Source organism: Fomitiporia mediterranea, assembly GCF_000271605.1.
Source record: "Fomitiporia mediterranea MF3/22 unplaced genomic scaffold FOMMEscaffold_1, whole genome shotgun sequence".
Classification (NCBI taxonomy): Eukaryota; Fungi; Basidiomycota; class Agaricomycetes; order Hymenochaetales; family Hymenochaetaceae; genus Fomitiporia; species Fomitiporia mediterranea.
Genome location: NW_006760386.1, coordinates 1,682,797 through 1,706,570, shown reverse-complemented (window position 1 = coordinate 1,706,570; position 23,774 = coordinate 1,682,797). Strand labels below are relative to the sequence as shown.

The 23,774-nt window shown below is 40.5% G+C and overlaps 4 protein-coding genes across 4 annotated transcripts; 2 read left to right on the top strand and 2 right to left on the bottom strand.

Annotated features, from left to right (window-relative positions):
- Positions 1–1,236: 1,236 nt before the first annotated feature.
- On the top strand, positions 1,237–2,779 carry FOMMEDRAFT_24966 (uncharacterized protein; the record flags this gene model as incomplete). The annotated part of the gene is made up of 9 exons (XM_007261542.1): positions 1,237–1,282; positions 1,343–1,372; positions 1,426–1,619; positions 1,679–1,801; positions 1,897–1,944; positions 1,997–2,056; positions 2,186–2,395; positions 2,453–2,627; positions 2,748–2,779. 9 exons carry the CDS (start codon positions 1,237–1,239, stop codon positions 2,777–2,779), a joined length of 918 nt encoding a protein of 305 aa, XP_007261604.1.
- Positions 2,780–11,155: 8,376 nt separating this feature from the next.
- Positions 11,156–11,417, top strand: FOMMEDRAFT_54001 (uncharacterized protein; the record flags this gene model as incomplete). Its single annotated transcript, XM_007261541.1, has 2 exons — positions 11,156–11,258; positions 11,317–11,417. Coding segments are annotated over 2 exons (204 nt in total), but the record flags the coding sequence as incomplete, so codon positions are not given.
- Positions 11,418–12,317: 900 nt separating this feature from the next.
- Positions 12,318–15,196, bottom strand: FOMMEDRAFT_24965 (uncharacterized protein; the record flags this gene model as incomplete). The annotated part of the gene is made up of 12 exons (XM_007261540.1): positions 12,318–12,420; positions 12,444–12,445; positions 12,527–12,546; positions 12,692–12,721; positions 12,849–12,974; positions 13,147–13,192; positions 13,299–13,414; positions 13,476–13,543; positions 13,612–13,631; positions 13,885–13,926; positions 13,997–14,917; positions 15,041–15,196. 12 exons carry the CDS (start codon positions 15,194–15,196, stop codon positions 12,318–12,320), a joined length of 1,650 nt encoding a protein of 549 aa, XP_007261602.1.
- A 7,314-nt stretch (positions 15,197–22,510) lies between these two features.
- On the bottom strand, positions 22,511–23,013 carry FOMMEDRAFT_150190 (Molybdopterin-domain-containing protein; the record flags this gene model as incomplete). The annotated part of the gene is made up of 4 exons (XM_007261539.1): positions 22,511–22,546; positions 22,630–22,691; positions 22,744–22,936; positions 22,984–23,013. The coding sequence occupies 4 exons, from the start codon at positions 23,011–23,013 to the stop codon at positions 22,511–22,513; spliced, it is 321 nt and encodes a 106-aa protein (XP_007261601.1).
- Between the last annotated feature and the right edge of the window lie 761 nt (positions 23,014–23,774).

The following is a 23,774-nucleotide window of genomic DNA, read 5'->3' as shown; positions in this document are numbered from 1 at the left end:
GTACTTCAGACACATTTTACAGATGTCTGCAACAGGCCAGGAGTCCTTGAAGATTTGGAACTCTGGGACCCTCTCTAAAGCCTAAAGAGAACTTGTTATACTAGGGAACAGTCAGACACATAGTATCCTCCCACCTTTCTCAAGACTACCTTAACTGCCTTATCATCCTGGTAGGATAACAATACTGTAGTATTAAGATATTCATTAATGAGATTCCACACTACTTCCTATATAAAAACAGTCAGCACTGATCAGCACAAGTCTTAAACAAATACTTGCCTGCCTCTTCTGGAAGATATCTTGTTTCCAGTCATATTTTTGCAATTCCTTTTCTAGACTATATCCTCCTCTACCCAGCCTACCCACTTCCCCAACAGGTTTTACAATGAGAGCAATTGCAGCATGTAAATCTTCCTCATCAGACATACTGCTCTGCAAAGTGGCTTGAGAATTGTTGCCCTCTGTGTCTGTACTGTAGGTACAGTTTTTGGCTTTGTGATGTTGCTTTGTGTGTACAGAAGAATGTGCTGCCTGTACCTCTTCATATGGCTGGATTGGATTGGGTGTATTGACCTGTACTGTAGATGGAGACAGTGGTTGCCTTGTGTGTGGTTTGGGTTGAGAAGGTACTAGTGTATAGTTGAGCAGATTATGCTTGCATGCCATGAGTGTAGAGGGAGTAGGTTAGCATGGTAGCAGAATTTATTCAAAGTAGACTCAGTACACAACAAAGGCTCCACATAGCATGGCCAAATACAAAGGCAACTGGACTCCTCAATACAATCATCCAGAATAGGTGTGTCCTTTGAAAATCCAGTTGTAACAATAGTAAACAGGAAGAGTCTATTGTTCACCCTCACAGTATTGGATGGCTCATAGAGATTGTCCAATCTAAGGACTTGTGTAGGTTGGATGGGAGGGCAATTGTTCTCCCTGTTCAAATGGGCAGAGAAAGACCCATTGTTCACCTCACAGTATCAGGTAACTTATGGACATTGTTTAGACTAAAGCTGGTATTAGTTGGACAGGAGGGCGATTGTTCTCCTTAGTAAAAAGGGGCAGAGAAAGATCTTTGGAAAGAAAATACTCTGAGCAAAGAATGCCTCACAAGTTCCCTTTTCTTTTACAAAGGGACACATTACAAAGGACACTGCTACTGACTCAATAAAATGATGCTCAGAAGTATGACCATTTAACTGGACAGTCCTGCAGCCAAATATTTTCCACTGTTTTGCAATGTCTTGTCTCTTCAACTGTAAGACCTGGGCCTACAGCCAAATGGGTAGGTACAAGCTGCACAGAGTTATCAAAGATTTTGCAACTAGTATTAACTGTTTGGAAGTCTCACCAAGGGGAGTCCTTGCATGTGGTGGTGAGTTTCTCATGTGAGTAATTGGACTTGAGGATTACTAATTCTGCACAAAGGACCTGATGGATTAAACCTTTACAACCTGAATAGCTTGAAAAAAATCAAAGCACCTCTTCATGACATTACTTCACACAGCAAAGTCACTGCTTTGGCCTGGCTAATGATATTGACTGAAAAAGACTGTGGAGATACTTTATCCTTTGGCACACAAAAAGGATGGCTTGCTGTTTGGCAACAGGAATCTGGCACAGTGAGTAAAACTGAGGAAGGAATCACTTTGTTATACTAATTTTGCCTTGTACTTGATAGGATTGGTTTGCAGAAATACATGCTGAAGTTGTATCAGACAGTGCTAGTATAATGTGCTTAGCAGCTGATACAAATGATCACGAAACAAGTAGCTACTGCTTAGCTCTTGGTACACAGAGCATGGTATGCCAGATATGGATCATCAAGAAAACTCATGTAAAAAACATTGTATCAATTCAATTGGACAATACAATACCAAGATCTGTCATTTTTTGTAGCAATTCAGAACACAATCTGTATGTTTTTGGTACAATCAACAGACACATGTGAGTGGTGATCAGGTTGTGATTTATGTTAGGATAACAATTTTGTGTGCAGGTTGACTGTAACAGGCAAGGATGGCTATATCTCAGAATATTGTATGCTCTTCACACACATGTATGTACTGTAATAGCTTACAATGACATTTAACCAGAATATGTTGATCATTGACTTATCAGAGGTGATGCAACAATGTCAAGGGGCAGACATTATATAGCTGTCAATTGCTTATCCAACCAGATACAGCTTTATACAAACTCTGGAACATGTACAGCTTATGAGTTCTACACTAATGCACCAATAAGGTGTGTTCTAAAGCAAGTGTGCTGGGCCAAAGAAGATAAAGTCCTGGTTGTAGGGAGTGATGTAGGCATTGTCTATGTATTTGACGTTGAGACAAGGAAGAAAGTCAAGATACTCTATCATTCAGAGAATGCATTTGTACAAAGTATTACTGTAAGTTTGAACAATTAGTACAATTGGCAGCAGACTGACATTATTCACTTCAATCAGACTCATACAACTTCTGAGAGCAGTTACATAATATGTGGATTGACAGACGAAGACAAGGAACCATTTGTCTCCTTATGGATAAAAAGCAATCCTAGCAAACCAATTATTAAGGACCTCCAGAGCAATACTCAGTCTAACCCCCTACTAACTATTGGTGACATCCTTAGCTTCTTATGTGGGTGCATATTTCTCATCATTTTTGTCATAGGAGTTGTAGCAAGTTTTTCTTATGTATCAGTATGAGATATCTATCCTAAGATGAGAGATAGTACAACCTGACCAATAATTTCCACAGTTATTTGTACAAGGATCCATGGGGGTACATAGGCAATACTGTCTTCTGCTCCAAAGAATGCTTCAGAATCTATTGGATAATTAAATGGTAGTATAACTAGTCTGGTATACACATGAATAGATTGTGCTATAATACAATATACTTAATCTACCTAGCCAGTATGGCAAAAGAGCTGATTTGAGGGGTATTAAAGGAGATAACAGTATGGCCTGATAACAAACACTCTGCACACAAAACTCCCTAGCTGATTGCAAGACATGATTGTGGCAGACTTGCCATGAGATAAGACAGATAACGTTCTCCACTGAGAGGTATGTTCTGGAGGGTCATAACTACAGAGTAAACATGGCAGAATTTCAGCTGATTCTATAGTACATTATAATGCTACCTCTCTATTACACCATTCACCCTTAAGTTGTAAGCTGATATCTGTATGTGATTAATGTGATATCTATCCTGCAGATAGTCCAGCACTGCTACAAACAGTGTCCTGTTATCTGTCACCAACTCCAGACACACTCTGAACCTACACAACAATGCCTTGAAAATAAATGTACCAATCACCCTCCTGTTCTCTGTCCTCAACATCTGAAACTCTGGATACCCCAACAACACACACCTTGTATGCACAATGTAACAATATCTCCCTGCCCTTGGCATGACTTTTGTGTCAATGTGAACCTTTGCAAACAGTAGTGCCACATCTGAAACAGTTGGTGGAATTACCACCTGTGTTGTCTGCCTCAACTAGCATTGATGACAGGTCTTAACAAAATACTTCACATTGTGTACAAGTGTCAGCCACCAGAACCTCTCATACAACCTTGTCTTCACTGCATACACCCCTTTGTGCCCCATAAAATTGTACACAGCCCATACCAATTCCAAATGTTTCTCTGGTTCCATCACCACCACCTGCAGATATCCCAACTTTGACCTCCTCCAGATCCTACCCTCCTTGACAAAGAACCTACTTGCATACTTCATGAACACCCCCCATCCTTTATCCCCCACACCATCCAGTTGCTTCCCTTCTTTCAGGAACTCCTTCACTCATTCAAGCCTCTTGTCCTTCCTCTTCACACCTTCTGTCACTGTAAACCAATCCTTCCTGAGTAATCTGATGCTGTCGGATTCTTCAGATTCAGCAGATTCCCCAGATCCCATCACCAACACCTTGTATGTCACTCCTACACAGAATGTATACATAGCATCTATCCATTCCTCGAAATCGTCCTCCTCCACTGGATCTCCAGGTGCCATCTGTCTCCTAGACAAGCCATCTGTACATGTAAATTCAGTAGCTGGTATGTGCCTTAATTCGAAGTCAAATAAGAGAATCCCTACAATCCACCAGTTGATTGTAGCATTCTACTGCCTCTGCTGTACAAGGCTCAAGCTAAATACTGATCAAAAGGTGCTAACACATTGCTAGAGTAATAGTCTCTACTGATGCAGTGTCCATCCTTTAGCACTATCTAGTGTGAAGTGGTATTATCAGTGCATTGGCAGAATTATCAGAGTGTGTCAGATTAGTCAGAATCCGTGCTGTGTCCTGTGTTTGAGGGCAGAATGTACTTGCAATATCTGTACAGTGTGAGTGTGTTAGTAAATGCTACAAGCTTCTGGGCTTTGTAGTGTTTCGAATACATCCCAATGTATGCTTCCAATCTGTTGTTAGGTCCATAGTATCTATTCATTATGTACAAAAAAAAGGAAGCTGTGTCACATCATTTGCCTGGCTGTTATGGATTAGCACTTATAAGTCAGCTTATTAAGGTAAAGCTCTTACTACTACCAGAGAGAGTATAGTGATCTTATTTTTGTCAATCTGGAAGGAGGCAAAGTAGCCTTTGACTGTCTGTGGGTCAACAAACTCTTCTCCAGAAGTAAATGTAGAGTATATCCTTGCTGGAAAGTCTGGATAACAGGCAAAAGGATCTTGGTCCACATTTGTTACTGTAGAAAGATAACAAACACCAAAAATTGTGTGCCCATCTGTAACAGAGATTCGTTCAATGAAGGCTAGTGCTAGTCTGCTAGAATTTCCAGGACAGATAACCACTTGGCTGTTCCCCTGATGACATTTGTGTGTGGTATATTGAACATTATTGAACCTGTATTGAGAAGGTTCGTTTTTGCAACACTGCTTTGCATTTCTTGCATGCTGTGCAACATTCTTCCCTGAGTCAATCTTGCCCAATGCATTCTGATCTGCTTCTGATACTAGTGCTGATGGATATGCTTTATTAGCAACTGATAAGCAGGCTTTTATGCCTGGAGAACAGTCAGGGCATGAAGCCAGTGTCTGCAACCTTGATGTAGAGATGAAAGCATCATAAAGTGTGGTTTTGAGCTGACCTGTACAGCAAACAGTTAGCATGGAGGGTGTCAAAGCATGAATGACAATCTTTACCTGTCTTGTTATTGCTTGAGGATTCTTGTAGCATACCAATGAGCTGCTCATAAGGATATGCCCACCATGAATAAATTGAGCCATAAAGCTTAAGGAAGTCTGTGATATGTTTTGCCATATGCATGTTCAGAGTAGGTTTTGCATATGGATGGACCTCCATGAGTCTACATATATAATTCTTGATGTGCTTGTCATATGCAGAAATGGCTTCATCAGTTATAGTGTGTTTACACACTACACTGATTGCTTGAACCAATTCTATAGTGTGATCCAAGACATTTTCGAATTGGTCCTTGGCCTCATTGCTCTTGTGTGTGCCATTATAGTGACAATACATGACCAGTGCTAACAGCAAATATACTGTGCAAAGGGTTTGCCACTCATCTGCTTTAATCTTACCAGCAGAAGGCAATCCAAAATCATGCAGTACTGAATGAATCCATGTCAGCTTTAAGGTGTGCTTGATGATGTGTCAAATGTGGAGTATTAGTTTAGCTGTTATCAGCTTGACTGTTGGAACTGTAGAACAGAGTGGCCTTGAGTAGAAACACTGTTTGATAGTATGAGTTTGTGCTAAGACAACATAAAAACCCTCCTCACCCAATTAGTAAGCACACAAGCATAATTTGATTTCTGAGGTTGGTTTCATGCCTGTCCCTCATGCCCTACTGTTTCAGCCAGTGTCTCCAGTTCTAGCCTCAGTAAAGTCCACACAAAGGAAAGTGCCTTCAACTTCTTCTTACACAATTGTTGGACAAAGCTTGTCCTGCTTTCATCAATGTCCCTGTTTTCTGGAATGGGCTTGACCAGTATGTTGTGAATAGCTGATACGTCTTCAATTTTGTTCTGATTCAAGGCTGTACAGCTTGGTGAATCTTTGACTTGCTTGAAACAGAAAGTATAGGCTGGAAGTTCTGGTGGCAGTGCTGAGACTGCCTTATCTGTTAGAGAGAAGACGTTTGCAAAATGGTTGTTGACTAGGCTAAGGAAAAGACAGTACATTGGATCAACAACTAGCTGCTTTGAGGGATTCCAATATGGTAAATGCCAAAGCTCTGACCATTACACACCATATTCTCTTGTAATGCATTTCCTCTGTGCCTCTGAAGAACAATACTGCCAATCTTCTGCCTTTTGTCACAGTGTCTCAAGATCCCTTTGTGCAAATTCCCTGTCAACTTCACCAAATTGACTCTTTGAGCATTTACAGATAGAACAGGGGTGGTCCTTGCTCCCATGTGACACAAGACCAGCTATTTTCCAGGCAGCTGGGAGGTCATTTGTGACAATGATAACTGTAGCTTGAGCTTGACAACCATCTGGGGCAGATACTGTCTGTGAGAGGATAATCCCTGGCTCCCATACTCCTCTAAGTTTGTCCATAAGATTGGATATGTACTTGTTGATTTTGGTAGTAGGCAGCTTAGTAGGGCCTGGAATTATAGCAATCAGGAACATGTTTTCTGATTTATACTGGATGTCTTCAGGCAGATTCAAGCAAACCAGAGAAATGATACTGTAAGACACACTGGCTGCACTACTCCAGACACCTGCCACATTGAAAAAATCAAGGTTTAAGGCAAATGCAAAGCACAGCTCAGTATTCCTTTTAACAAATAATGTCCCAGATTGGTGTCCCTGGAAGCTTTGCAAGAAATCTGCTTGGAAAGGCCCTTTCTGAAATTCAGGACTGCTTTGCCCCTACTGTAAAGTGTGCAGAAGATTGTCACATGCTCTGTCAAGGTAGGCTTCAGTTGAGGGCTGCAAGGCCAGCCTTGCTATATAATCAAGAATGGAGTGGTATGTAAACGTTTTGTATAGCCTCTTGGTAGACAAATCTATGAGCTGTTCACCACAGGAGTACCCCCCTGTCAAGATCTCTGTACAGACCTCTAGAGAGATAGCTTCAGTCAAGGACCCATTGACTGTTATTTGATAAAAAGCATGGCAAGAGGGGCAGACAGTATACACAGTAGACAGTCTGTCCAACCTAAACCTTGCCCTGACAGTCCTGGAATCCTCTGGAATGTGTCTGGCTATGTATTCTACTGTCTCATTGTCCTTGACTGTCTTCAGAATAGCTCTGACTAGGCATTTCAGCATACCAAGTAGTATGTCTGTGGATTTCCAACTTAACATGAAGTAGACAGTGCAGAAAATTGAGATGAACATAGTAGTCTGTACAATATTATTTTCCCAGTCTACTGGCCAGGCAAAAAGATATCCTTGACATACATATATTAGATGAAAACTGACGTATAACTCTAAGGGAAACATACCACAATCAAACACTACCAGATCACTGCTGAGCTCCAAATTCACTGAATGAATTGACTCCACACCTGAGTTATTACTGTCCAGAGGCATATCAATGTCAGAGTCACAGAGATCAAGGTTGCTTTGCATCCTCTTAGACCCTCCTGTAGTTGTGGATCCCTCATTGCTGGACACGTCTGCATGTTCTCTAGGAGTAGTGGATTCTGCATTGTTCAGCCTTATCTGAATAAGATGTGCCTTATACTTGCCTTTTACACAATAAACTCTCCAGAGACCATCACAATTTAGTGTCTTTGAGCATTCATCACATGTACACAATGCTTGACAAAAGCTGCTTAACAGTTGTAGCATTTTGTTCCAGCTCTACAGACTGGCTGAGCACCCAGTTGAATTGTGTAGGACCTTCACTCAAAAAATGCATTATAATGTATTGATTACTTGATTTGTCACAAAGAGACATGTTCAAAGGTGCAGGAACCAGATGATGATTGCCTTTCAGTCAGTCATAAATTCTGATTGCCTATTGTGGTAGCTCTTTTCATTTCCTGCTCAAATGAGAACTCCTTTGTCCTAAGAGCCTATCATAGCCAATATTGGGAGGGTCCTGGCCTGATGCAAGACAGTATTTAGCAGCTCAGTGTTGGATTGGGCATATCTGCCAAATAAACTGATTCTGAGGTCAGATTGAACCATCAAAATAAAGGATCAAATTCTTCCTCATGCCAACTGTACAAGAACATTTTATATGTGTAAACATTATATCTACACATGATTAAATATACAACAGATGCTATTGTCTATGATGAAGCAATAACTAGGGCAAGCAGAATTGGGCTCAACACATTGGAGCTTTGGCAGAAGTGGTAGATTATGATCTGAGTAGCTCCAAACTACTGTAGGTTTGTCTTCAGCTCTGATACCTGCTTACAGGTAGTGTCTTTATGTCTTTGTTGTATTGTTTACTGTGATGTCTCAACGTGTCATTCAATCCAACTCTAAGACTTGAATTAATGTGTGAATTACATACACAGGCAAAAGAAGTGCAGGTGTATGCAGGAAATGATGTTCAGTACCTGCTATCAGCCTTAGAAAACAGTGGCAATTACTTGTGTGTTTGTCTGCATCTTATCTCAAACAAGCCTGGGAGCATACAATGATGTGCCAGCACCAATCATCTGTTTGCCCTTTGTGTCAGCCAACACAACAGCCTCACACATCAGAACCTAAGGAATGTAGCATGGCAGGTGTGTTTGTACATCTATGCCCTGACTATCAATGTGTCAATTGTGTGAGAAGCTCTGGTACTCGACAGGGCTCACTATGTTTCTCAATTGTATCAACCTGACACATGGTTGTCTACACCCTTGCACAGTTCCCAAGGAATGCAGCATAGCAAGTGTGTTTGTTTGTTTTGTCTTGCAATCTGTTTCTTGCTTGTCATTTCGATTGTATTGCAGTCCTGCACTTTGGTTCCACTCAATGTCAAACAATTGGCAAAGACTACAGGGTTGAGGCCAACAAAGACAGGAGGTACAATACTTGTCACTGCCACTGTTTGTGAATGGCTCAAAGACTGGGAAAGACAGAGGATGTGACGTTTGCCTGTTCTGTACTTTGGGCAACTCCAGTGGCTATGTAGTGCAGACAGACAGAGGCAATGTTTGCATCAACAACACTGACTAGAGTGCCTGGGGACCAGGGTGTGATAAGTAGATTAGAAGTACAAAGAGAATCGTTTGCTGATGTGTGAAACTTTTATAATATTTGGTGTGGTCAGCATTGGTGATTCAGGTTGCAAGTCATTGTGTACAATTGACTTTCAATGCAGGTGAATTGTGTCAGAAAGAGAAGCCTGGAGGTGCTTTACTACAATTCACCTGTGTCTTTTCTTTCGTTGCTAAATACCATGTATTGCCCCTTTTGTACAACACTACATTTTTGTTGAGAACTTAGGATTTGCATTTGTCTCATATATAATTGAGCATTAAGTAGCTCATTCTTGCTCTATATCAAATGTTGTCTCTCATGATTGCTACTGACCTGGGACTTTACATGTACCCTAACTTCTGTATGACAGCTTTTTATGTATCTATGCAGTTAAAAGGACAATATAAAGACAAAATCAAATACAGTTCCTTCAAGTGTATCACAAGGTAAATATTCATTCCAACTACACTTGGGCTCCAGAAACGTTATCTTACATTAACTTACACACATTGTTTTTGCATCAAGGCTGCCCTCAAGAGCAATACTTCCTGGTAAAGCTGCTCTATTGTACACAATATCTTGAGGTGTGGAATGTAATTGTCACCAAACCTGTACACACCTTCTTAAGAGCTTGCAGACCACTCTTTAAGTAAAAGTGTATTCAATTGTTTGTGGTAACTGTACAGGACTCCTTGAAAGTCTGCATGCCAATGCTTGGTAGTGTCTTCCTACTCCCCCTCACTGAGCTTGCCATGGTTGCCCTTGTCATCATGTGCAACTGTGATGCATTAAGGGACTTGATAAAGAAATAATTTTAGGGCAAATATGACACTCACCTCAGGGTCTGTTGCACAGGAAGTGTCTGCTACCAGAACAAGCAATTGTAGTCTGCTACAGTACTTGAGAAGAAGACTCAGAGACAATGTAATGTTTGCTTGGCAATGGGTCCTTAGCCTCGTTTACTGGGTCTGAGTATGAGTGGATCTTGTTCTCCTCTGGCTTGGCCTTCTTCAACTTACAAGTTGTCTAGTCTTGTGAACCAGGGCCTACAGTAACAGCATTGGTTTTGGCATCCTGACAAATATGTGAATGGTCCACAATAATAATGTTGTGTATTTTGTCAAGTCCTATACAATTAGGTTAGCCAGAAATGAGCTGGAGACAATGACTTCTTGCCAGAAGAGGTGTACCTTTGTTGTCTGAGTCAAGTATAATAGGCCTCTTACTGTGCCTCTTTATAATATAGTTGAGCAGAGGATATGAGGGAGGTTGGGGGAAAGAAGTAAGATGTCTGGAGGATAGGAGAAAAAATAATGCCCTCTGCTAGAAGTAGGCTGTGCATCAATTAGACGTGCTGGGAGATGAAGAGACTTGGACCAGGTTGTTTGATTGTTTTGCCTTCTGAGACTAGTTGGCACAGTTTGTGCCTTGCCTTGCCCACCCTACCTGCAGCACTTGTATAGATTGACCAAACATGATACACTTGTCAAATTTACCTTTTCCCTAGTTTACTAGGCACCTTGTTTGTTTCAACAATCACACTTAAGTGTTTCTGTACAATTGTAGCAGAATGTTAGACTACAGTACATGAAATGTGATCCATAGAATTTTGGGTCTTGATTCACTACAGCCATACTGTGCTTCTTCTCCTTGCTCTAGTAGAGTCATCCCACTTTTAGTGCCCCAGAAAAGGGGCTGGCACAGGGCACCATATCTGTCTTCTTTTTAATCCAACCAGCTTGCCTCAGAGAAGGGAGTGTCACAGGGCAGAATATCAGTCTCCTTTCAAGCCCAACCAGTCTGCTACATTAGCCTTAAGACTAATACCTGTTCCCTTGTTAACAGCTGAAGCCCCTGCTCCCCTCATATGGACATGGACATACTACCCAAAGAAGAAATCAGAGGAATCAATGAATTGGAATCTGACCTAGAGGACTTGAGTGTAAGGTATACAAAGTTGCACACTTGCTATGTTTTCAATGACTCATTATCTCTCTTATTCGAATCCAGAAACACCCCTGACCCTCTGACTGCTACTGAGCTAACAACACTAGAGCTTTATGAGCTTATACACAAAGGCTACATTGACCTCAGCCCCCTGTATCAGAGAAGTGTGTTTTGATGAAGTGTTCTGTATCACCAGATTGACTTAACCTGAGTTGAACAAAGACCTTGTTTGGAGTAGGGAAAAGCAAATCATGTTAATAGAGTCAATCCTTAGTAATTACTATGTTCCTCCTGTACTGTTTTGCATCCAGCCTGATTCAGACAGGTCTGATACACTTTTGAGAGTGTGTATGGACAGAAAGCAACAGTTGTTGTCTATTCAGTCATTCATCAATAGACAGGTATGTAGTTCTGTGATTATGCTTGAGCTCAGACATTAAATGAATCTCTTTTAGATTCCCTGTAAGCTCAGTCTCATTCATACTCCTGAAGCTGCTCATATCCTCGTTCACCAAAGACAGAAACCCAACCACGAAAATGCTGTTCTATTACAAGCTTCCTAGGACTCAGACCAGGAAGAAACAACTTCTTAAGGAGAGTTTAAAGAACAAGTTTGATAAAAAAATGATTGTTTGTGGTACAAGTACCTTTTTTGCATTATTCCATTTTTACTAAATACTTGCTACAGTAGAGTATAGAGGCATCAAGCCTACAGTTGAACGTGACATTTTCCAAAGAGTGCAAATGGGTGTTCTGTTAACTGCAGCTGGTGAGCCAGACTGTGTGCCACATATCTTGTCTGTTGACAGATTGCTCACCTTTTTAAAGAGAAAATGGCAGCCATATTGACACCATTTGCTGACTGGATAATAGAGCTCAACAACACTCATACAGATGGAGATGACAATGGACTGAATGTGGTCCTCAGGTAGGATACTAGTCAAGCAAAGCACTTTTCATACATTGCACAGCTTGCATACTGTTGCAAGAAACTACCCAAGCAATCGGATGTGACTAATCAGAAGATCACAGCATGGCTACACTGTGACAATACACCAAAGGAGGAACTTAGACAGAAAATCAATTGGGTGCTCAATAAATACTAGCTTATCACAAGTTCTGACAATCTTAATCAAGCATTCACAAAGGTCAAACAAATTGTCGCCCCAGTTGAGTTTGTATTCATGGGTACAATAACTATGATGACAATTATACTCACATGATTAGGGAAGTCCTAATTCATTTTTTTTACAGGTGTCCTCATTTATGCCTTGCAAGATTGCAACAATTCGATTATTGCAAAAGAGATTCTTGGTCTTCAAAAGGCTGTTTGAAGTCAGCACACTGACATCTGTACAAACAAACACGTTATAACAATGTTATGGGGATATGTTGAAAAGGCTGCAGAGCAATGTGGCATTGTAACAGATACCTTGAACTCAACAGCTGTTGCTAGTAGTATAGGAAACAAGACAAAGTGAAAGCAAGACAAAGATGACTAGGGTAATATGTCTACTCTGGCCAAGGGATTGGGTTACAAATATTGTTGCTTGTGACTCATGCATCATGTTACAGTGTCTTTGTCTGTATTACTTACCCTTGAATTTCACAGGCAGCTTACTTTCCACTGCAATATTGTCCTATTCTGATACGTCCCTAAAATCACTGTCTAAATCAGAATCAATGTCCAGAGTTTCGTCATTTTGATCTTCTACTTATCTTGTCTCCCCAGCCTTGAAATCCTTCAAACTGACTTTCATCTTTGGCCAGGTTGCTGATGTCTTCTTTCCCTTTGCATTCCTTCACTGTGACCAAGCCCTGTTCCCAATGCAGACTCAACTGCACCATCTGCTTCATCTGTGCTTTCTGTCTCTTCAGGTCTAAAAGATGTCTTGTGCAACATTCTAAATCTGATGTGAACAACTTGCAATATGTTAATTTTAGTAGTGATTTTGTCTTTCTGATTGTCAGTTGCCCTAATAAGTTTCCATTGGGACATTCTGGGCTGTCATCACACTACTACAGCTTCCTCTTCTCATAAGGCCAATATACCTTGAGAATGACTGTTAATCATTGTTCCATCTGATTTCACACAGAACTGAATATCAGACATGCAGATGAATTGTATTTGGGTAGACTGATATTATCCATCCATGACTGATTGTGTACAGACCACTTCTGTGTGCTTTGAACAGCACACACACATAGTAAAGATACAATGATCCCTTATTGTATGTTGTCTCCATAGTCATAGCCTCTGAGTGAGGTGGAATAATTTTGTGCAATATGATGTTATCCACATAATCCGAAATTGAAACCACTGCAGTCCAGCCTCATAACTGATTGAGAGTCTGTGGATGGCATTTAGGTTATTGACTTACATAAGATATTTCTCACTTTTGCTCTTGGGTAGATGTTTTCAACAACAGAGAACGTCTTTTCTATCAAACTTTGGGAGTGTGTCAAAGATCAAAGTCTGGACCTTTGGTAGAGCTTGCAGGCTACAATCAGACTTACTAGAACACATGCAGGACACACTGTGAAGCAAACTCGTTATCTAACCAAGAATATGGGGGACAATCATCATCTCAGAACCAGCACCTAAGGACAACAGGATAATTTCTCGTGTTTCATAACTAACCAAATTCACTAAGACAAAATACAGAACCATTCTTTTCTTAACTATTGTGAATAAAACGTGCATGATCCCTCCACCAAGGGTAACAGTAGCAACAAGCATCCCAATGACCCACATGACCATCCTTGGCAAACTTGATCCTTACACTGTACCTGCTCCTCTTTGGTCACTGCTTGTGCAAGACGTGCAGATTCCTTTTTAAGGCATGCTTCAAGCAATATTTTGGTGATTTGGTGGACATTGTTGGCCAGCACTGATCCTTACTGTCAGCTGTCTGCAATCAGTGAACAGAATGGACAATATCTGTGTCTGAACTGTAAGACACTTGCACACTCTGCCTACATCTTCTTCTACACTCATGGGGACAGTGAAGTGTATGGAAGGGGGATTAGTTTGTCTTGTGTTAGTGTCAGAGTCAGCCTTGTCAGGTATGAATTCAATGTCCCCCACTAGTGTAAGCACATTGCAGCACTGTTCAACCATATTGTAAAACAAGACCAAACAGTCCAATTCCCTTCCTTTCAACAGACTGTCCTCATTATAATTCAGAAATTCGAGGATAAATTCCTTAAGTCTAGGACACATGATGCTGATTCCCTGTGGTCCATATCCACTCTGGGGAGCTAGCTCCTTGAAGAAATTGGGTGTGAACTGGAATTCTTTCATATGAAGCCTCTCCAAGTTGGGTATACAAATTAGAAAGCTGAGAACATGCTCAGCTAGTAAGGGATCCCATTTTGCATCATAGAGTGAAAGAGTCTCTAAGCGTTCGAACGTATAGTTAGGCAGTGCATACAACTCTAAAGCTTCCTGAATATCAACATTGATTGGAGGCCAGTAAGTAAAGCATTTCAGTTCAGGCTTGGGTACACTTGTTAAGGTTTCCTGAACTGTGTTAGGAGTGTATTTGACCTCAAGGGTAGTCAATTTCTCCATTGATATGGTTGAACCATCAAACACGTTCTCAGAGTCTTCATCAGCCCAATCCTCAAAAGGGATATTATAGAAATTTATCTTGAGGGATTCCAAATTTGGTACTTTTTGCATAAAATTTTGAAAGGCCTTGTGTTGCAGATGGCCCCTATGGTACAGAATAACATCCTGGAATTCCATCCACCTTAGGCCATATAGTTGCCTATTGCTTATTTTAATGGCAGGATTCCCTCTAATACAGAGGTATGCCAACTTTGGTGAATTTGTTGTATTGATGTATATGTCTGGACCATTGCCATAGATCCGACAAATTGTGAGAGTCTCCAACGTTAGTGTATTAACAAGCTTGAACTTTGACAGTCAATCTGTACTGACGTTGAAGTTGAAATAAGCATGCAGCCAGCAATGCTGCTGAGCAAGAATCATTTCTATGATTTTCTCCTGGGCATTGTGATGGTGCTTCTCATACTTTCCCCAGACACTGTTATAGAAATTGTCAAGCAGTAACTTGGCCTTGTGAATGCAGATCATCTTGATATTAAGTGGGCAGTTCCCAGACCTCTTGAGACAAGTTGCAACAGTCCTTTCAAGCCATTTTGTCTGTTTCTCACTGTCTCAACAGGAGAAAGACACTAATATGGATGTCCATAGTAGTGAGTATCCTTCAACTACGAAACGCCAGCTCCTACAGATTTACAACAAGTGAATGGGTGCAAACATGGCTCTGTCACACCCCTTAGGTCTCTGCCTCTGTGACTCCTGGACAAAATTTAGGAAAACTTTGCAGAGCACCTCTTCCAGCAACTCTTTAATCCAACAAAGAGGTTGAACCATGTTATCCCTATATAATCCATTTATTGTTGTATAGGAACACTATGAAGTTTGAACTTGCTGATTGACAAAGGGTAAAACTCTTGACACTAACTAATCTATAGTATAGATTGCAGATGGCACAGATAATAATCTTGAGTATACACTAGAGCCTTAGTGTGACAGGAGAGGACTGTGGCCCAGCCAATGATGACAGAGGAAAGAAAGTTGTTCAGGAGCACCATACTGTACACTTGAACACACAGAGTGTGCAAATTATGTGTCCAAAAGCAGGAAATGTTGTGATGACTAACACGAGTTCGTGAAAATATACAGCCAGTTCCAAGAAGTATTTGTCATGATAATAGATTCTCATCACTCTATTTTGTGTAGACACATCAAAACTTGTCCCCTCCAGATAAAAATACAATTCCTTTGACTAATTTACATGATCCTGGCTCAACCTAATTCATTAAAAAATGTAAACTGATATAAAATTATATGCTGTAAACCTAGTCTCAGTAATAATCATACTTGTGAATGTGTCTCTGGAAGGATGTGAGAAACTACTACTGACTATGAGGGTGACGAACACTTTACAGAACCATAGCTGTACAACACATACACAGATAGTCATTCCTACACTCATTGTATAGAGAGTCAATGAAAGTATCTAGCATCTCTAGGCACAGTAGCAATGACACAGTGCCTGGTGAAAGAGATTCATACACAGTAGCATAAAGACTACATTAGTATTACTCCAGGGATTGACCCTTTTAAGAGTTACACATCACAGCTATACAACTCTAGACTGGAAAATAAATTGTGATGAGTAATAACAAGGAGCCAGGAGATTGACAATCTACAAACAAAGGCACACTACAGGAGAATTAGCTACTGTAAAGAGCAACTCAGTTGTACCCAATCGTGCTAACCCTAATCACAGAGAGCCAGATCTAACAACAAGGGCCACATGCTGAACTCAGACTGGTCTATTTCACAGACACAACACTGGAGTGTAAAGAGACACTCTGCCTGCTGGGTGTCTGTGAGACTTCCCAGGCAACGTTCTGGCCCTGTAAAGAAATTCTGGAGCTTGAAACAATGAAAAATGTTAGCAAACACAAAAAGAAATAGAACCAATATGCATCATACCTGCTCACGTCTTCATCAATGCAGGGCTTGCATCACAGACCATCCATCATACTTGTCCTGGACAAATAATGGCAGAGAGAAGACCTACTGTTGCAGCTGCCCCAAGCAAGTGGGTAGGGAATGGTGGTAGGGAAATGTGTAACAATGCACAGGATGCTGAATGTTGCCTTGTAGAATGGTATGAACTTGGAATGATAACTTTGTACCATTCTTCAAGGGTAGCTGTGAATGCAACCAGTGACAAATCATTTATGCTGTTCAGTCCAATGTGGCAACATGATGCATGCATGAAGTGCAAATGAAGTGCATAGGGAATAGCATATGCAAATGTATGACTGAAGCAACAAGAAATGGAAAGCAGTATAGGCAAACGAAACACATGTGTAGATACAGCACCTTGACTTTATGCACCCCTGAAAGGGTCAGATACACCAAACTGCATCACCTGTGTACAAAGCATCATTGCTTGTGCCACATCTCCTTCTCTCTCTCCTCTCTGCCTCAAGGGACTCTTTGAGTTCACATTAATTCTTCAGCTTGTGTTTACAGCTACAATGTGTAGTAAGCACGTTTTGCCTTTGCTTAGCTGTAATGGTATTGGCCTCAGCAGTTGATACAGGAACCCCTGCAAGCTCATTGTCTTCTTTGTCAAACACTACAAAGTGGGCACACTTGTAGGCAAATACTGCTAGAACAGCCTTACAAGACATCACTGACAGTATAAGATAGTTGTGTGGCTGAGTTGGTGTATCAAGTAGCCTTGATGTTGCCCAGAGGAGTGACAAGAGTGGTCAGGAGTTGATTGTGATGGCAAGAAGGAAGGGTGTTCAGACACAACATGCCCAACCATTGAACACACAGAGTGTGCAAAACTATCTCTGAATGCAATTAAGACTGTATGATGCAAGTCAAAATTCGTATGATAGATATCCATATCTAGAAATATTTTTGCACATTCAATGCATTCAAGAGTCTGTAGAAGCAAATCCAGCAACTTTTCTCACTCTGTCATTATGGCTGTACCTGGTAAGGGTCTGCTCATCATCAGTAGTACAAATAGCATACTCACAAGAATATCAATCCACACGTCCGTACTGATATTTTGGAATATGTACTACAATAGCCTGTATAATATGTACTACAATTAAGACAGTATTGCTTCTGTATTATTTGGCATTCAGTCATGAGTAGAAGGGCGTTGTCAAGGCAAGTCTAACAAGTAAAGTAGAGGCTATATACTCACCCCATTCACTAGGTCAGATAGGCCTCCACAGCAGCTTGCTCAATGTACTGGCAGGCCAGCTACTCCTCTAGTACCTTGGCAGGACCTTTACCAGGCACCTGAGTAAGTACTGTATATCCGACAATTTGCCAGACCAATACTAGACAATGAAGAATGGGAGACAATAACAGCTGAGCAGACAAGGGCTCGTCATGAAAGGTTAAACTTTCTCCTGGGGGCGACTCAAGCTCAGTGCCTACAGTACAGGGAACCAGACAGGGAACAATACAGGGGCTACATTCAAGGTTCTTTGACTGGCTCTTCAGAAGATTGTCCTCATTGTCCTCTTGTGATGATTGAAATGTATGAACCCATGTGCTACTCGTTTCATTACGGTTGGTTTGCAGGAGCCTGGTATTGTCCACTCTACAGTCTTGTACAGTCATTTCCCACACGCAGCAATTTGGAAAATCACCTTTTTGAGCACCACCAGTTTATAACATATAGTTGGACAGTCTACAGGAATGCAAGTACCTACTTTTCATTGTATACACATACACAGTCTAATCAGTTATTTAGCCAACAATCTGGGAGGAAAATATCTGGTGCCTCGTTCTGAGTATAGTACTTGTAATGCCGCCTTTCCTGCTGCCCAATGAACAAAATTATGTGAACCCCCTCTTGCTGTAATCTAAGTTTGAACACCTTGTACAAGCATTTGTTTGACTCTGTGCTATTGAAGAATTTGAATGATTAATGAATGTGACCATTTTTAAGTAAAAAGTGTAATCCTTGTGTGTGGTAAGAAAAAGCAAGGCCTCCTCTTTATATTTGGGTGGATTGATCGTCCACTACTGACAAAGTACAAACTGTCAACCAACTGGCACTTCTATTCTTTATCGGTACAGTTCTCATCGCGAATGAGACGAATTCGTAACTGTAGATGGTTGTAGTTCTCAACCTGGCCGTCTTTACGGTCACCATCGGTGCATAGCTCATGGGTTTCAGTAAGCATTCGCCGATAGTATTTCCGAGTTTCTGAATTCCGATACTTATTCGCTTTTAGCCCAGAAGATTGCGTGAGCAACACAGGCTACACGAGACCTTAACAAGATATTGTCTCTTGGCACCGACACCGAAGAATCCCACGGAAGTGCGATGCCACCCATAGAAGGCGAAATCAAGTTCAACAACGTCGACTTCTCCTATCCTAACGATCCGATGTTCCCGTCCTCCAAAGCACGTCTCTTCTGTTTAAGCAAAACGAATGCATTGCAATTGTTAGCACGTCAGGTTCAAGCAAATCCACAATAGTGCCTCTCTTGCAACAATTATATGAACCGAATTCAGACTCAATCACAATAGGTGGGAACAGCTTACATGCAATGGATGTCAAACATCCCCGTGCACATATCGCCATTGTTAGCAAACCCTAATCTTTCAATGCGTTCATCGCGGAGAACATCACATATGGGAACGCAGGGCTTTCACCCAATGATGTCTGCTACAACATGCAAGCCGCACACATGCACAACTTCATTATGTCTCTCCTACAAGGTTACGAAACGCACGTAGGGGAGAATGCTTCACTAATCTCAGGAGGTCAAGCCTAGTGACTCGCTATTGCACACGCACTCACTCGTCCTGCACGTGTACTTATCCTAGACGAATGTATAAGTGCTCTGGATCCAGAGAGTCAGGCTGCGGTCATGGAGACAATTCGTTCTGTGAAAGTCAGGAGAACAATGCTTACAGTGACACATAAATGACCTGTGATGCTGTGATCGGATCGTTGTTATTAATGCAGGCGCGGTTGCCGAGAGGGGACATACAATGATTTGATTGCACAGAACAGCACAACTTGCAAGGAGTGGAGAGTGGAGAGTGGGTGGGCAAGTGATCGCCTTGTTCTTGCTTGATTGCCTACTTTCTCTCCTTGGACTATAATATAGGCCCTTCTGAATTTCTGTTTCTTGATCCTGATGATTATTCTCTAATAACAAGCATTTTTTTTATTGAAACACGTTCAACTTTCATTCCCATTTTTGACTGTTCGGTTTCCCTGGTAGGATCAAATTCTTATTTTCTGTTCCGATTTATTCATTGACCATCAATGGTTATCATTTTCTAACTCTCATAACTCCTCAGACCTAAATATTTTTGTACTTTTAGCCCCGTCATAGTTACATCTATCATAGCATCACAACTATAAGACTGGATGACTCTTTCCTACTGTATGTTTGTCATTGGTAATATCTATTCAATTACACAAAGTGATCAGTAAATGCATGACTAAGTGTCTAGCCATTGCTCAGCTGTTTGCATAATCTTTATAGGCGATCCCCTGTATGCTCAGCTACCCTCAGCAACTATCCCATGCATGCTTACTGTCTCACACAATGAGTACACATTTTTCATCATTCCTCACTCATTTCCCCTTCAATTTCACTCTTTTTTCTTTAAATTACATAGATACATCATTGTTATCATATTAATTGGTATTATCACAAATATATACACATTTATGCATAATTATCTAATACAATCGAAATGCACAGATACGTGCAAGTATCATTCGTTTAAATGGGCCCTGTATACGATTTTTGGGACCCTGTAATGAATGTGTAAGGTAGTGTTCAAGTGTTCAATATACAGATACACAGGAAGCATGTGATACATGCCTTTAGAAGGTGACAGGCAACTCACAAAGATGATGTTCAACATGTGAACGAATATTCATTCCAAGGTATTGGTGGCTATACACAATAATAATACCTTCTATTTGTTCTAACTTATAACATGCATGAGATGCCCATTCATATCTCTTGTCACAAATTATTACTCATATCATCCAGGACATGATGAAGGGGAACAGATGCACTTACAGGAGCTTCATAGGGTTGTGCTCGAAGCAGACGACCAGAAGGATATACTGAGCAAAGTAATGAAACAAATGAAACAAGTAGTTGAGGACTATCACCTTATAAAAAACAGGGCATTCAGAGGTCTCTGAAATCTCAAGTACATGATACAACCATCACATTGAAGCGAATGGATGAAGAGGCAATGTGGATATTATGATTTAGACAAAAAATACTCTATACAGTTAAAAAATCTCGAATTTACGTGTGCAACCTCCTCAATACGAATGACAGTCTGAAAGTGCTTAGACATGCGAATTTCTATGTGGACAACGTGTCAGAAAAGTTCCTTATGAGTGTCTTGAAGATGTCTTGCAAAGAGCTGTTGTATAAATTCGAAGCGTTCACTATTACTGGTTTGGCTGGTAATTCCACATCTGTTACAGTTGCAAACTCAAACAATTGAAAAAACATCCTGAAAAAAGTCATTCAAGAGAATTTGATAAAACAACTTTGTACACTCCACTCTCCCTTTTGTACCTTCCTGTTATGATTGACAGACATTTGAACAGGCAAGCTTACAGGCAATGATAAGGTGGTTTGCCATGGAAGTCTTACACTGACTTCATAAAAACTTATAGTGTTCATTTGATTAATTGGCCACTTGAAGATGCTAGCCCTATTAATAATTTGAACACTTGAGCAACTATGTGATTTGATCGAAACAGGCGAGTGTAAATGGGAGATGATGGAGGAAGAACATTTGACTTGTTCCCCCCCTCCCCCTCCCCCTGCCAAAGAAGAAAAGGAAAAGTGATCAGACAAGGGGTCTAAGCAAGGATCAAAGAGGCAGCACATTGAAGTAGTTGAAACAGTTGAAACAGACACACGTGAGTGTGCTTGAAGAGACTGTTATATAAATTTAAATATAGACAAAGCTATTAATATTAATGATAACGTTTGAATGAATATCCAGTTTGGCACATCTGGTGGATCAAATTATACTTATGGATTTTGTGTATGAATCGGATTGAACAACTTGCAACAAATTGCTTAACTAATTTGATTTCTTGGTGTGGGAACTGTAGGTGTGCAATAGTGTCTTTTCTCCTGTATTTTAAATATTTAGGACAACCCTCGTACTGTAGGTCTACGTTCGTTGTCTTCCATTTGGGTCAGTGGGAGTGAAAAAATCCGACGTAATCCGACGTAATCCGACATAATCCAACATAATCCACTTAGTCCGATAAACTATCTGCTACAGTCCAGTCTTGCTATCAGTCGAGAGTCCGTGTGCCAGGATAGCAATACATATCTGCTAACACTAGATCATCCTTCTTATCCCTCTCAAACACACTTTTCATTACAATAAATGCATTTTGCTCATGAAGACTAGCTTTAACAGACATTATAAACATATGAACCGTTTGCCAATCTCCAACTGTCTTACATTCGAAGAGATGTCTAATCCACGTCACACTAGTAGAAAGTACAAAAGAGAGATGTAGAAAGCAAAGACACTGTACATTAAACATCTGATAAAGATGTGTGTACTACACAAATGCTACTTTGATGCCAGTACCAGGGTTCCTGTAATCCTCCTTTTGACAAAAGCGTGTGTGCATTGGGCCATCATGACAACCTGTATAATTGTACAGGTACCCACACTCATGAATGGGAAAAGAAGAGAAGGATAAATATAAACGTGCTAAATCAGTTGAGTCTATTAAGGAGTGGGAGAGAGGATACGTACGCTTGTGAAATGACATCAGTCTGGTAGAAGTTCTGAATGGGACGTTAGAAATTGACGGACTTATTGATGGTAGCAAGAGTCTTTAATCCAAGGGAAGCAAAGTCGGCAGACGTGCATTCTCTCACATCGTACTGTGCAAGTGCTAGGGAGGTCTACTACATACGGTCTTGTAGCATGAGAACATCGTTGTACAGAAGCGAGTGCTCAACCACCTCAGAAATAGCACTTAAAACACAAGTCAGGACAACAATAGAAAAAGGCAAGTACAATGACATACCGGATGATTTCCAATCTTCACGGGATGCACCAGGTGGTGGCACGGCAGCACGACCAAGTTGTGGGCGACCCTCCGTGTTAACCCATACAGTAGACTTCTCGGTATATGCAGCTCCGGGTAAGACAACATTGGCAAGCTGAGCACCGAGGTCATTATGGTGGCCCTCATAAACAACAAACGCGTCTTTGGCAACCTAGTAGTTTCTGATACAACAAAGTACAGTAAATAAGTAGTACAAACTTCCCGGCGCCAAAGGCGATTTTGCTCCATGGGTTTGCTGCTTGAGAATTCGCCCACCTGAGGGACATACTGTAAGGGGCCTAATTAGAGGGTGTACAAGACCCTTGTAGTCCCTCTAATTAGGTACCTTTTGAGCTTTTCTCCCTAACTGTACTTAATACTAGACTTAAATAGTAAAAAAAATTCTAAGTCAAAATAAAATAAAATAAAATAAGTATGCTGAGTGCCCTATATGGCAACTGTGCCCTCCCCACCTGCCATACCTTGAGCTCACTGTCTCATACAGTGAGCACACACTTTCCTCTGTATCTTACTCAATTCTTAACCAAATTTCTTCATTATTCCTTTAAAATTAATGTAAATTTAGTTGGAACTCATTCATAACACAAATACAATGTTAAATGTATCAATTACTTGTGTATTTGTGTACTATTTGATAATAAAAAATACAACAGTTTCCTCTGACTAAGATTTATGATACTCTAAACTCTTAATACTGTAATAATAGTAGAGCTTATATATCTACAGTATATCCAAGAATTGAGTCTGTGTAATGTATACAAAGGAAGTTACACTATGCTTTATATACATAATTTTGTAGTCTCATATCTATGTAACCACAGAAGTTATTAATATAAGAGTGGCTTTTTTAAATAGGTGTAGATTAGTATTAAATTATTATAAGATATGAGAGGTTTAAAATAAGGAGGTAAATTGTTATTAAGAGTATAGTACAAATATTAGAGTCTATATATCTTTACTATATGTTAGTTGTTTTATGTAATACTAGG